This window comes from Carassius auratus, unplaced genomic scaffold (genome assembly GCF_003368295.1).
Source record: "Carassius auratus strain Wakin unplaced genomic scaffold, ASM336829v1 scaf_tig00035538, whole genome shotgun sequence".
NCBI classification, from domain to species: domain Eukaryota; kingdom Metazoa; phylum Chordata; class Actinopteri; order Cypriniformes; family Cyprinidae; genus Carassius; species Carassius auratus.
This window is the reverse complement of record NW_020526239.1, coordinates 91,704-104,746: the sequence shown is the minus strand read 5'-3', so window position 1 is coordinate 104,746 and position 13,043 is coordinate 91,704. Positions and strand designations below refer to the sequence as shown.

Below are 13,043 nucleotides of genomic sequence, written 5' to 3'. Positions count from 1 at the left end.
GAACACATCAGTGATATAAATACAAAAATTAAAAATCTATAGAAAAACATTCATATTGCACTGTTGCAAAGTTGCAATCTTGTTACTTTTATATGTTATTTCCAACTGTTTAATGTTCATTTTAAGTTGTTCAAACAGCCATTTTTGGTTAAATTTGACTTTTGATGAATTTGATGAATATAACTGGCAATTATGCTAGATTTTAATCATGATCTAATCAGAAACACCTTAACAATCAGCTCAATCCTATCTTCTTTTTTTGTTGTTTATATATAAATATTTGCAGGTAACAGTTGCTTGTTTGTTAACTATTGCAGCATCTCATGCTGACAGATTCTCCGAGTTCTAAATGTGAGGCCTTTATCCCCTCATTCATATTACATGTATGAATAAATAACCAGAGCATTCATATTAAACACATCTCTTTTTATAACCATGCAGACAGGCACAGTTCCACACTTGATCTTTCTTCAGTGCATCACTGGCATGATGTGTGCATGTAAAAACTCTGGTTCAGAGAAATGACACAAGTCACATTCAGAGGCTCTACTTTTCAGCTTTTATTTAAAGATGTCACATCCACATTATTTTGCAATGCACATAAGCTCTTTTATGTGAATGTGCATTATCTGCTATAACTAGATAAATAACTAGAAGAATAACAAAGAATAGTAGAACAAATTGTGCTACAAAGCTGTGTCATTGCAAATAAAAAAGTGAAAGCAACACTTGCACATTCAAGTTAAAATGGCCACGCTCAATCTTGTGTTCAAAATAAGGTGGATAGTGATAGTTCACTCTTACGCCATTCCCGACCTGTATGTACTGTATATATCTATCTATTCACCAGTTAAAGCGGTTATATTCTCAGATGAACTGCAGACTGATGACTGGTCTTAATCACCTGAACTGAGTGATCACCTGTTGTTCTGCTGGGAGACCCTGGTTAACTGTAATTATTGTGCATCTTCACATGAAACTTAACAGGTTTTGGTGAATCACAGTAGGGGTCAGAAGAACCTGATGCCCAGGTCTCTGTTTGCTCTTTGAACCATACATGCAGGTTGTGAGACGCCATTCTAAACTGACAAAAGGCCCATTGACAAGCAAAATGACCATTTCTCAGAGGAACACTCTTGAATGTCTTTTTTTTCTTTATTTCCATTTTTCCATCTCTTTCCCCATGTGGTGATGGACTGTCAGCGTAGAAGCACTCATGTGGATGAGTTTAGACACGGATGAGTGGAGAGAATGTCAACTACACTCTCAAAGAAAAGGTTCACTTCTATCTCATCCGTTCTGTATTTCTTCATTGCCAATAAATAGTATATATATACAAAAACCATGCTGACATTTATTGTTAGATTCACTTTTCATGTTTTATGCTTTTTATAAATTTGTTTTACATATACTATTATATTTATAAATTATTAGCTATGCAAATAATAATAATAATAATAAGGTTAATACATCAAAACTAGATCTCATAACTCCAATATTCTCTGTTAGTATTAGTATTTTTCTCTGTTTATAATTTTCATTTGTTTATTCAATCATTTCTTTATTATTAACCTTTTCCATTATCCATAATATTATAAACCGTAATATTATGTGTGGTTTAAAGCGTCCAAATACTGTAAAATACATGTTTATCGTTTAATAGTATTGTTTGTTTTAATCACACAAGTCAAACGGCGTTCTGTTTATATATACACGCGAAGCCCCAATCACTGAAAAAACATTATCTGCCTAATTTACATACTAGAACCCCGCCTTCCGCCCACTCACGGCAGCGTCATGATGGAACACTATCCGGTCAATTTACATACTAAACCCCGCCCGCCGTGGCGAACATGTTCATACATCCACCCGGGACCATCCGCGGAAAAGGAAGAAAATTACTGGTTGTCAGAAAAGTTTTCCTGCTGGGAAAGGATCGGGCTCGTTCGGGCAGAGGACCGCCAGAGGATCGCGCTCTCAGGATTATTAATTGTCGCAATAAACATCATGGACGCGCTAAAATCAGCCGGACGCGCGATCATTCGTAGTCCCAGTCTGGCTAAGCAGTCTTGGACCTCTGGAAAACATAAAAGTGAGTTTTACAGCTGTCAGTATGCATGCATTTACTTGGAAACGGTCGTTATAGTTCTTCATTGTATCTGTTGATATGAAGTTCAGAGTCAAAGTTGCTTGCAACCTGTGTGTTAAAGCAGGGATTTACTCGTGTTTACATTACATTGCATCACAAATCTTGAATTGTTGAAATCTTCCGAATTGTTGAATGGGTCCGCTGTTTGTTAGTCAATTATATTTTAGTGCAATTTGAATGCGGTGTTCAGAAAATTACGCGTATTGTCATGACGGCTTTTTGTATTGCATGGCTTTATAAAGATTTGTTTACAAAAAAAAAAAAAAAAAAGGGCTGGGAACCGAGAAACGTTTCTTTTTCAGAAACGGTTCAAGTTTTAAATACAAAATCCAATGCCTCTGTGTTCGGTTTTTGACAGCCTGCCCTGCAATGATATTCACTGAATCTACAGCACGATCAGTGTTAGTTCGATTCCCGAACGAACGATTCTTCTGAACTGGTTTCTTACAGTGAAACAAAACCAAACAGCAGAATCGGAGTACGCTTATTTCCCGAAATGACTTTCATGATCCGGCTCTTTTTTTTTTCTTTTTATGTGAGCTGAACACATAGCTACTGCGAAATCGGTGCCGTTCGATTCACAAACGACTGATTCTTATGAACCTGTTCTTTAAAGTGAATCAAAAATTAACGGCGCCATCGTTTTTTTTAAATTGAATAAAAAATGTACTCCAATTCGCAAACGAATGATTCTTACGAGTCGGTTACAGCGAGATCACTGTCGCCCGATTCACGATCAGATTATTCTAATGAGCCGATTCTTTTCTTTTTCTTTTTTTTTTTTTTTTACGTGAGCTGCGAAATCAATGTCGTTCGATTCCCAAACAACTGATTCTTATGAACCTGTTCTTTAAAGTGAATCAAAAACAAACAGTGCGATCGATACAACGATTCGCGAACGAATGATTCTTACGAGTCGGTTACAGCGAGATCACTGTCGCCCGATTCACGATCAGATTATTCTAACAAGCCGATTCTTTTCTTTTTCTTTTTTTTTTTACGTGAGCTGCGAAATCAATGTCGTTCGATTCCCAAACAACTGATTCTTATGAACCTGTTCTTTAAAGTGAATCAAAAACAAACAGTGCGATCGATACAACGATTCGCGAACGAATGATTCCTATGAGTCGGTTTTTTTCTGGTGGAGCTGCAAACATACAACGCGAGCAATTCGATTTCCCGAACAAACGATTCATCGGAACCGTTTCATTATAGTGAATCAAAACCAAATGGCACGCTCTGTACCCTGATTTCCCGAACAAATTACTTATGATCCGGACATTTAAAGTGAATCAAACCAAAAAAGAAAAAGAAGGGGTTGTGCAGTGGTTTGAGGAACACAATTGATGTTGAATGTCAAAAAAACTAAATAAATGATCTTTGACCCGAGGTTGGTGGATGATCATAGTCCAATTTTAGTTAATGAGGAGGAAATCAAGCTGGTAACATCATATTAGTATTTTGGTATCTACTTTGATTTTCAGCTGCAATGGAGTCATCATGTGGGCTATGTTTGTACACAAGCTAGTCACCGCTATTTTTTGAGAAGGCTCAGGGTCTATGGGGTGGATAAAACTATTATGTTACTGTTTTACAGATCAGCTATTGAATTTATAATATGCTGTGGTCTTACAATATTATTCACTAACAAACAGAGTGAATCAGGCATGAGGTAGATGTTTCTAAACTCAAACGATAGCTTTATGTGCTTTACAGATGAACTTGAAGTCTTTATTTATTTGAGATGTTCAATAATAGATCGTCTTTGGCTCTGTAATACAAGTTCATGATCGTTAGCCCCACGTCCCGTGTTTTCCAGTCCGATGGGCTATCGTGAATAGTGATGTAAAATTCTCGTAGTTGATCGTTGGCACTTGTTTCTAAATATTGCTGATTCAAGCGTTTTAAACAATTCGCGCGCGTTCGGAGCTTGCGCTCACTCATTGAACGCACGCGCTGCGAGCAGCATTTCAGACAATACGCCTAAAGAGAATGAATTCATCTTTGGCGTATCGTAACTTCTGAATGAACACATACACACACAATTATATCAAAATAAATGTCTCTGCATGTATTCTCGTAAACACAATCTGTTATGTTTTAAGTAAACGTATAAAGTGGCCTGCTGCTCAGAGAAATTCCCTGTACCGGATAAATCTGTCTCTCTCTCTCTCTCTGTTATTTAGACGACGTGAAAGGGGGCGTGTTTCAAGATACGCAATGGAGTAGACCAAACTAAACAGGGAGGGAGGGAAAAACACTTATCCAAACAAATCCTTCATTAAATTGGTGGTATTGCCGACACTTGTGTTGTGTGACTGTGGGTATCTTCAGAAATCCTTGAATCCAGAAATTTGGCACCGAAAGATAAATAATTTTTCGATACTCAGTTTCGATACTTTTTCGTTCGATACCTTAAAGGGATCGAAGTTCGGTACACAGCCCTAGTCCAATGAGTATTTGAGAAAAATCTTTATTTCATAATGATATTTTCCTCCCATTTTAATTTCTTATTATCCAATGAAAGGATATATTTTTGTGAATTTTACAAATAAAAGATCAAAAGGATTAACAATGCAGTTTAATTTTCACAGACTTCTTTGATCATATTTACCAAGGGTGCCGATATTTTTGGCCATGACTGTAGATACACTGTTGTTTGTAAATGCTATGGCTTCTGTTAGCTTTTAATATACGGTTTTATTCTGATTAAAGCTTTGATACAGCACATGAACCATACGCTTGTATCACATGTATAACGTTTCTCATTGTTATGTGAAAATGAGAGTATAAATGGAACAGTTTGTTGGAGCTGATCTGATGATCTGAATGAGAGAAAGAGAGTGAGAGAGCGAGAGAGAGAGATGGAGAGCAGGGGGACGTGAGGAACTGGATTGAGAACCGCTGCTTTAGAACGCAATTCATATATAAACAGATTTTTAAATGCATCCCTAGTTTTCTCCTCCTCTTCTCTTAAGCAACACAGCATGGTCTCGCCCCATTTGTTGTGTGTTCCCGGGGGCGGGGTTTATCTGGGTTTGTGAGGTAACTGACCTGGGAAGAAGCTAATTTCAAGATATTCTTCAAAAATAAAATTTTTGGTTCCTGTGCAGAGAGGCAGTTATACAGTTCAGTACAATACAAGGATGAGTCAATGAAGAGCTTTTTGTCTTTTGGGTTAAGTATTTCTTTAAATCTCTGTGCACGCGCACTGGTATCAGCTGTTGGTGTTCCACTGGATCCAGAGGCGTCTTTGATCTCTGATGTTGTGTGTAAGTCCCAAAGACAGCACAGTTCAGTCCATCTGCTGCACGGTGGCGGTCCACAAAAACAAGCTTAACTGCCTGGTGACCCTTTGCTTTCACATGGGGAAGCTGTCAGACTGATGTCAGCACACTGTCATGTTTGGGTTTTGGAATGCATGATATATTGGTCACCATACTAATATTGGCTAGGGATGTGCATTTTAAGCAAAAGTAATATTCAATAATAGTTGGGTATTATTCGATTAGTAGTCGAAAATCGCACCCCTCCCGCGCATGCACCCACGCACCCACACACACATAAACACACACCCATAAAAAGAGAGAGAGGGAGAGAGACTATTCAGGCTTTCAATTTCTATGATAACAAACTGTTTAATTCATTATAGAATAGTCTCTTCTAACCCAAGCCAACTGATTGTTGAATGATTGCTGAAACAAATATTAATATAACATAACAGAATGACAGCACTTATTAACATAACAGTCAGTCTATTATCAACTTCTGACAAGGCTGTAGGAGCCTAGGACATTACTATTTTAAAAATGAGCATGAACATTAATAGCATTTTTTTTAAATTACATATTCATTAAGATTAGAACAGATTAATTGAGCCATGAAAATTAGGCTTAAAACACATTAGGCTACGCGCTAAAATATATTGTGAACAGCCTGAATGACAGCACTTATGTGAACATTAATTTCACTAATTTTCACAGCGCAGTCTGTTCATAATTAGTTCGGCCGTAAAGAACTCCCTTTCTGCTATTGCAGCCATTATAATAGTCTAGTTTTGGTTTTTAGTGGCAAAGTGGTCAAATTTCGTTTAGATTCTTTATTAATTTAATTCAGAAATGTAATTAATAATTATAAATATAAAGAACATTTTATGTTTGTTAAATTCAAGTTTGTTTGTTTTTTAAATAGCCTACAAAGCGGCCAGCGCAAGACAGTGAGTTGAGCATTTTTGATCAGTTTATCCTTCTCAAAAAAACATAAAAATAAAATTAGATTAGCATAATTTAGGAATAAAGTAAAAATTACGATAAGAAAATCATGTTACATTGAGTGAAGTAAAAGTGAATATATTACACCTGTATACTGTATAAAAAATTATAAAAAAAAGGTATGTGGCACCTGTCATTTTCCACATTTAACACAAAAAACAGCATTAGTCTTACTGACGATTTTTTAAACTCAAATTGGTTTATTTCACAAGACACTCGTTTGTATTAAATTGATCAGTTTTTTTTTCAACATGCACTCAAATATCTATTAGTTTTTTTTGTGCTTCAAATATAAAACAGGAACATATAATTGAGTCACATGCCGCTTGAAAGTAGGCGAATATCTCCCTACAAATTAAAGAGATTAAAAATCTTAAAGAGCTTAAACAGTCAATGTTTATGGTTATCAACCAGTGGAATATTACATTTTATTCTTTTAACAAATAACACATTATTTTAATGCAGCTAGCTCGTAATCACGACTTAATACATGGGAAACAGGAAGTTTCTCGCTCAGCACAGTGGAGTGCATCGTTTTGTTAACTTTGTGGTTTATTATTTTGAGCTGTTTGGGATGCGGTGACACAGAAGACCCTCTCACAACATATTGCTTTATAAATCTGTTGCGTCTGACACTCAGAAATGTTCACATAATCATGCTGCACGTATGAGTAGTTCCCTACTCCGTTGCGGTTAGCGCTCAAACTGCATGTGTACTGCACCCTAATTAAACTGAACCATGCTCTGGCCCACTTCTTACAACCAACCGCGTCCGAGTGTGGCATGGAGTGATCACAGTCAACCGAACCGGACTTTGGGGGTCAGAAGTGCTTGGGCACAGTTCACAATCACATCCTCAGAAAATAATCGTACAGCCTAAATCGATATTCTGAATATTAAATCGGCTAATTGTATATTTGAAAAATCGTGACCCATCCCTAGTATTGACAATACTTCGTTACTGCCCTGGAGAAATAAAATGCATCCACTGTTCCCATAAGGGTGGGTTCTATGTGAAGATAAACAAGGTTATCTTTCCCTCACAACCAAAGTCACACTTCTTAGAAGAGAGTCTTCTGTGCGTGCACTCTTCCAGGAGAAGTGTCCATATAAGGAATTTATCCCTTTATGACGTCATACAGAGCCATACTCGAAAATAACTTTCTGAAACTTATGTGAACCCTGAAGGAGTGTATTTGCCACAGAATTACTCAATTGTACATTCAACTGGTGTTTTGAAACTTAATTTTTAGCATGATAATCCAACTCTTTAACTTTCTAAATAAGTCAGAATGCATGATATAGCATTAGACCTCTTATAATAAAGTAAATGTAAAAGCAATGTATAGATGCACAAGAGTTATTCATTCTGGTTCTCATGAGAGCACCTGGATGTTTGGTTTGGTGCTCAAACTGCACATATAAAACAATAAAATAATAAACAAAATAATAAAGTCGCAAATACTAGTGGTTGAATGATATATGGGCCGATATTTGGTATTTTTCAAATATCGGCATTGGCCATATTTTGACGCCGCTGAGAGAGCAGTGTCTAAGTGCACAGTGCTCACACTCTCTCTCTCTTGTTTGTCGTCATTAACAGTTCTGTCTAATATAAATAGAAGTCTGTCTAATAATCAGATAGAACTGTTAAACAAAGGAATTAATGTATACAGAAAGTATTATAATTATTTATTTTATATTAGGCCTATTAGTAATAGAAAGGCAAACATTATAATATCGGCATTGGCATCAGCTGTCAAAAAACACATATCCTTCGACCACTAGCTAATACTCTTATATTGTAAAATAAAAAGTATTAAATAAAAATGCAAGTATTTTACAATACACTTATTTATTTAATTTTTTTTCAAACTTAAAATCAAGAAGGTTTTATTTTGGTAGGTTGGTGTCAAGTGACTTGTGTAAGTGAAGCGTGAAAAACTTAAACAGTATTGCAGTTAGTTGATCTAAAATGGTGATGGCTGTCAATCATGTCTGTATTTACACATAGCACACTTTTTATTTTGGGCGCTTCTGCGCCATTTGTTGGCACCCCTGAATTTAATAATACAGTCATATAAAATATGTCCAGTCTTCCTATATATATTTATATACTTATCTCGTGATCATTCCAACATGAACTGAATGCGGCATCATTCCCAAGACTGATTTTCTTTCTATATCCATGGTGACTTTTTTAGTGGACTGGGTCAGGGTTTGTACTAATGGTCCGTGTCCTCATCCTGCACAAGACTGACACATTTTTCTATACACTGAGTTCCAGCTCACCTGCTCTGAGGACATTTACTGGTATCAGCTGTGAGAGTCTCTGCAGTAAGAGTGCAGCAGACAGCGGCTGTTATTTCTGAGCTTGTCTTAACAGGAAATGTTTCTCACCACAGCAGATTCACAGCATGATGCCTGAAAACCACAGTCAGTTGTGCCCTGAGCCCGCCCAATCATGGTGCATTCCTAGATAGCAGCAGTGGACTGTAGATTGGTACTGTATCATGAGATTATGTGGCCACTTTTGCTGCCCAGATCTTGAATTTAGGATTTCTAATCAAAGGTTCTAGAATATATTTTGTGAAACTAATGGTTCTGATGCTGAGTTCTGATTAGATGAGTCTTGTACAAAGTAATTGAAAGCTAATGAACTATATTACTTAGCAGAAGACTGTTTGTTCTGATTTTTATGATAATTGTTTAATAACCATTTTATCACATACATGTAGTATTTATTGGTATAGAATATTGACTGTTTGTTTGGTAAAAAAAATAGATATTTTTCGTTACACTTTTTTTTATAGTCCACTTTAGACATTCTACTGACTGTAAGTAACTTTGTAACTACATGTCGACTACATATCAACTAAATCTCAGAAATTTGCAACTACATGTCAACTAACTCTCAGAGTAGACTGTAGGGTAGGTTTAGGGTTAGTGTTAGGGCTAGGTTTAGGCTTAGTATTAGTTGACAATAAGTTGACAAAGAAAGTGTTAGAAGATATTAAGCAGACAGGCTACTAATACTCTACTACTAACTGCTAGTTGACGTTTAGTTGCAAAGTTACTTACTGCTAGTAGAATGTCTAAAGTGGACTATCAAAATAAAGTGTTACCATATTTTTTTTTGATTCAGGTAGCTGATCATAGTTTTTATTTTTTTTTAAGTGTTGGTGAAGAACTGATTTATTTTAAGGCTCAAAAACATTTTAAATGTTATATGCATTGATTAAAACAAACAAACCAAAAATAATTTTTTGCTCTGTATTTAATATGAGTAGTATACTTATATTAAAGCATTTTCAACAGTTTGTTTTGGCAACAAAATTATTGGATGTCTAATATTACAACTGTGGAATATTCAATTAAATCAGTTGACTGGAAATCTCTTACTGATTAATATCAGAATATTTATAACATTTGGTTTGATGTTAACCGGGAGCTCAGCAGGTTTCAAATACCTGAACTCCCTTCCTGAGATAAATCTGATTATGTTGACTCAAAGCAAAAATATTGTGTCTGTAATTCCCATCTTTCCGGCGGTGAGGGTTTGGAGCTCCCGCTGGGATGCCGGGAGTGAAATGTGTCATGCAGAAGATCTGAGCGCCGCTGTCAATGTGTAATGGAGACTTTGTCCATCAAAGCTCTCTTTACAAACCAGATTTACCACCTAAGACATCCTCAGTATTTCAGCACTCATATACACACAAACACACTCATATTCCTGCTTGTGTGGCCGGAGATTGGAAGCAGATCAGGAAGAGATTAAGAAAGTGATTTTGTAAAGAAGCAGTGAAATTGATTGGTTATTTAACTTCTCATGTTTAAGTGCTGTTATGGGAGGCCTGTGTGTATGGTAGCGTGACTTGCCCACCGTGGCACCGACCCCCACCATCGTTTTGATATTTTGTAGTAATAAAAATAATTTAGTTCAGTAAAAGAGCAGACACTACAATTTAAAACTGAACACGGCTGCTCAATGCAGCGTCCCGAATGACAGTCGCAGCACAGATAAGATTACATTTATCAAGTGAGGAGAGTGAGTCGAGCTGACTGACGAGAAGAGTGAGGAGAGACAGACAAGACGATGGCGGATGATTTAGTTTCGAAACTAAATGCAAAAGCGAATGTTTGGCAATATTTTGGATTTTGAAAAGCCTGTTGCCTTTTGCCGTTTATCTAAGGTGATTTTGGAAATGTTTCTTATTTAATTGATTCCACATTGTTTGCTGATTTTTACTTTATTTAAACTGTGTCATATATGTTTTATATATAGGCTAAAGGGAGTTTGACATTTAACTGCTGCTAATTTGGCACTTTTAAGCTTTTTAAAAGTGAAGGAAATTGAGGAAAACAGGGTAAATTCAAACAAACTACTGTAAGTACAAACAATTGCTTTATGCCGAATTGCCGTTATTTGAAAGTGAAAGTAAAATGCGCATGCCACTTTTACAAGCTATTTAAAGGGAAGGAATACCACGGTGATACTGGTATTACTGGTGTTGTCACACGTCAATTAACCTGTGGAAAAGTTTACTCAACATCACAACCCTAGTATATGGCTGGGTGATGTATTGAGCATGAATGATATTTAGGGGAGAAGGTGCAAAGGCACCTTTTGTATCCTCTTTTTCTTCTTCTTTTTTTTCCGCTCTTGAGTTTGTGGCAGCCCATATAATGGCATGTGTGAAAGTTGTGAAATCTGGCACAGAGATTGAGGACGGTCTCAACATTAACCACCCTTTCAATACCACTACTGAGGTGAGACTCTTGAGCAAGGCACCGATCCCCCAACTGCTCCATGGGTATGTTCACAATGTGTGTGTGTGTGTGTTCATGTGTTTTGAAAGAGGCCAGGATTCCAGAAAAAAAATTGCATATATCATGGTTTCCACAAAAATTTGAAGCAGCACAACTGTTTTCAACATTTATAATAATAATAAATGTTTCTTGAGCAGAAAATCAGCATAACAGAATGATTTCTGAAGGATCATGTGACACTGAAGACTGGAGTAACTATGCTGAAAATCCAGATTTGCATCACAGAAATGAATTACATTTTAAAATAAATGTAGAAAGAAAAGAACGATTTAAAATTGTTTAAATATTTTACTTTATTATTGTTTTTACCATATATTTTTAAATCAAATAAATAAAGCTTTGGAGAGCATAAGAGACTTCAGAAAATGAAAAAATCTCAGAGGCCCCAAATGTTTGAAAATTTTGATAAATATCGATAAATATTTTATAAATATATAATAAACAAATATAATTTTTTCATAGTGTTCGTAGTAAGAACCAGTGTAGAAAACCTGCAGCTCATTATTTTTAACATTGATCATTTGGTCAAAATGATTGTTTATTTGATGGGAAATAATGGCCTTTTTCAGAGAAATACATAAATATTGAGATTGAATATTGTCAAATGGCTGAAATAATATTTTTAGCTATATTTTTTAGTCATCTCTGTGAGACATAATTCATCAGCATGTTTTAATTTGCCAATCTGTAAAATGAAGATGCAGCAGGTCTTTCACACTTTCAGAGAGCCTATTGATTGTGTCTTTTTGCAACCTGTAGATATGTTTGTGTGTGTGTGTGTGTAACCTGGGGCTAAATACAGCAGTGACACAACCCTTCAAATCTCTTTAAATCATCATGTTATTTATGGGGTCTCACGACACACACACATCTAATCTCCGCTGATCCTCTTGGCTTCATCCTCATCAAGGTTACTTTTAAAGTAGAATTTGCATATAAATATTCAAGGACATTATTATGGTTTCAAGGAAAGTTTTTCAACATAAATAACTAAGTGTGTGTGTGTGTGTGTGTGTGTGTGTGTGTGTGTGTGTGTGTCAGGCAGTGTCAGGCTGAGATCTCTTTCCTCCTCCTCTGCAGCTCTGTCATCTCTTGTTTTATCTCCTGACTGAACAATGCTCCTATTCTGCTATTCCCATCTTTCTCTGCGACGGCATGATCTGTGTTACTTGAGTTCACACAGATCTGTCCCAACAGCCTCTGTGTTTCATAGCAGAACGTAAAGTTCTAGTCCCATTAATTTTCAATATAGAGAAATGGATTTTAACAATAACAACCCAAAGTCATGTGCACGATACTGTAGAAGCCACAAGTCTGTGTGTTTTTTTGTGAATATGTCAATGTATTTTGTTGTATTGTTGTTAGTGTTGTTCAGTAATAGCAGTATCTTCTTGAGTTGTGCATTTCCACAGAAATCTCTCACGGCTGTTTTGCTGATAAATGCAGTGGTCATGTGATGGGTTCTGTAGATAGTGTTCTTGTGGCTCAGTGGTAGAGCATAGTGTTAGCAACGCAAAAGGTCATGGGTTCAGTTCCCAGAGAACCACATACTGCTAAAAAAATGTTTAGCCTGAATGTACTGCAATTCGCTTTGGATAAAAGTGTCTGCTAAATGCATAAATGTAAATGTAGTCTGGACTGAGTCAGCAGTGACCAGCACTACTGTTAATCTAATACTGCCTCAGTGCGTGTCAGAGGGTGATCATCTTCAAGAAAATGTCCGACTTATATTTTAGCCTCAAATCAACTGAAGAAATTAAGAAATTAGAATGTGAGGCTTTTTAATTGGACTT

At 36.2% G+C, this 13,043-nt stretch overlaps 1 protein-coding gene across 6 annotated transcripts in view; it reads left to right on the top strand.

Moving 5' to 3' along the window:
• Nucleotides 1-1,849: 1,849 nt before the first annotated feature.
• The window catches only part of LOC113082022 (low density lipoprotein receptor adapter protein 1-B-like), a 35,903-nt gene continuing 24,709 nt past the window's right edge, over nucleotides 1,850-13,043 (top strand). For 3 of the 6 annotated variants that reach the window (XM_026253929.1, XM_026253932.1, XM_026253931.1), the window contains exon 1: nucleotides 1,851-2,092. In XM_026253929.1, the coding sequence (XP_026109714.1) occupies nucleotides 2,008-2,092 (85 nt within the window). In that variant the 5' untranslated portion in view covers nucleotides 1,851-2,007. Of the gene's footprint in view, nucleotides 2,093-13,043 lie in introns of all 6 variants that reach the window. The other 3 variants (XM_026253930.1, XM_026253928.1, XM_026253927.1) reach the window with 2 other exon arrangements.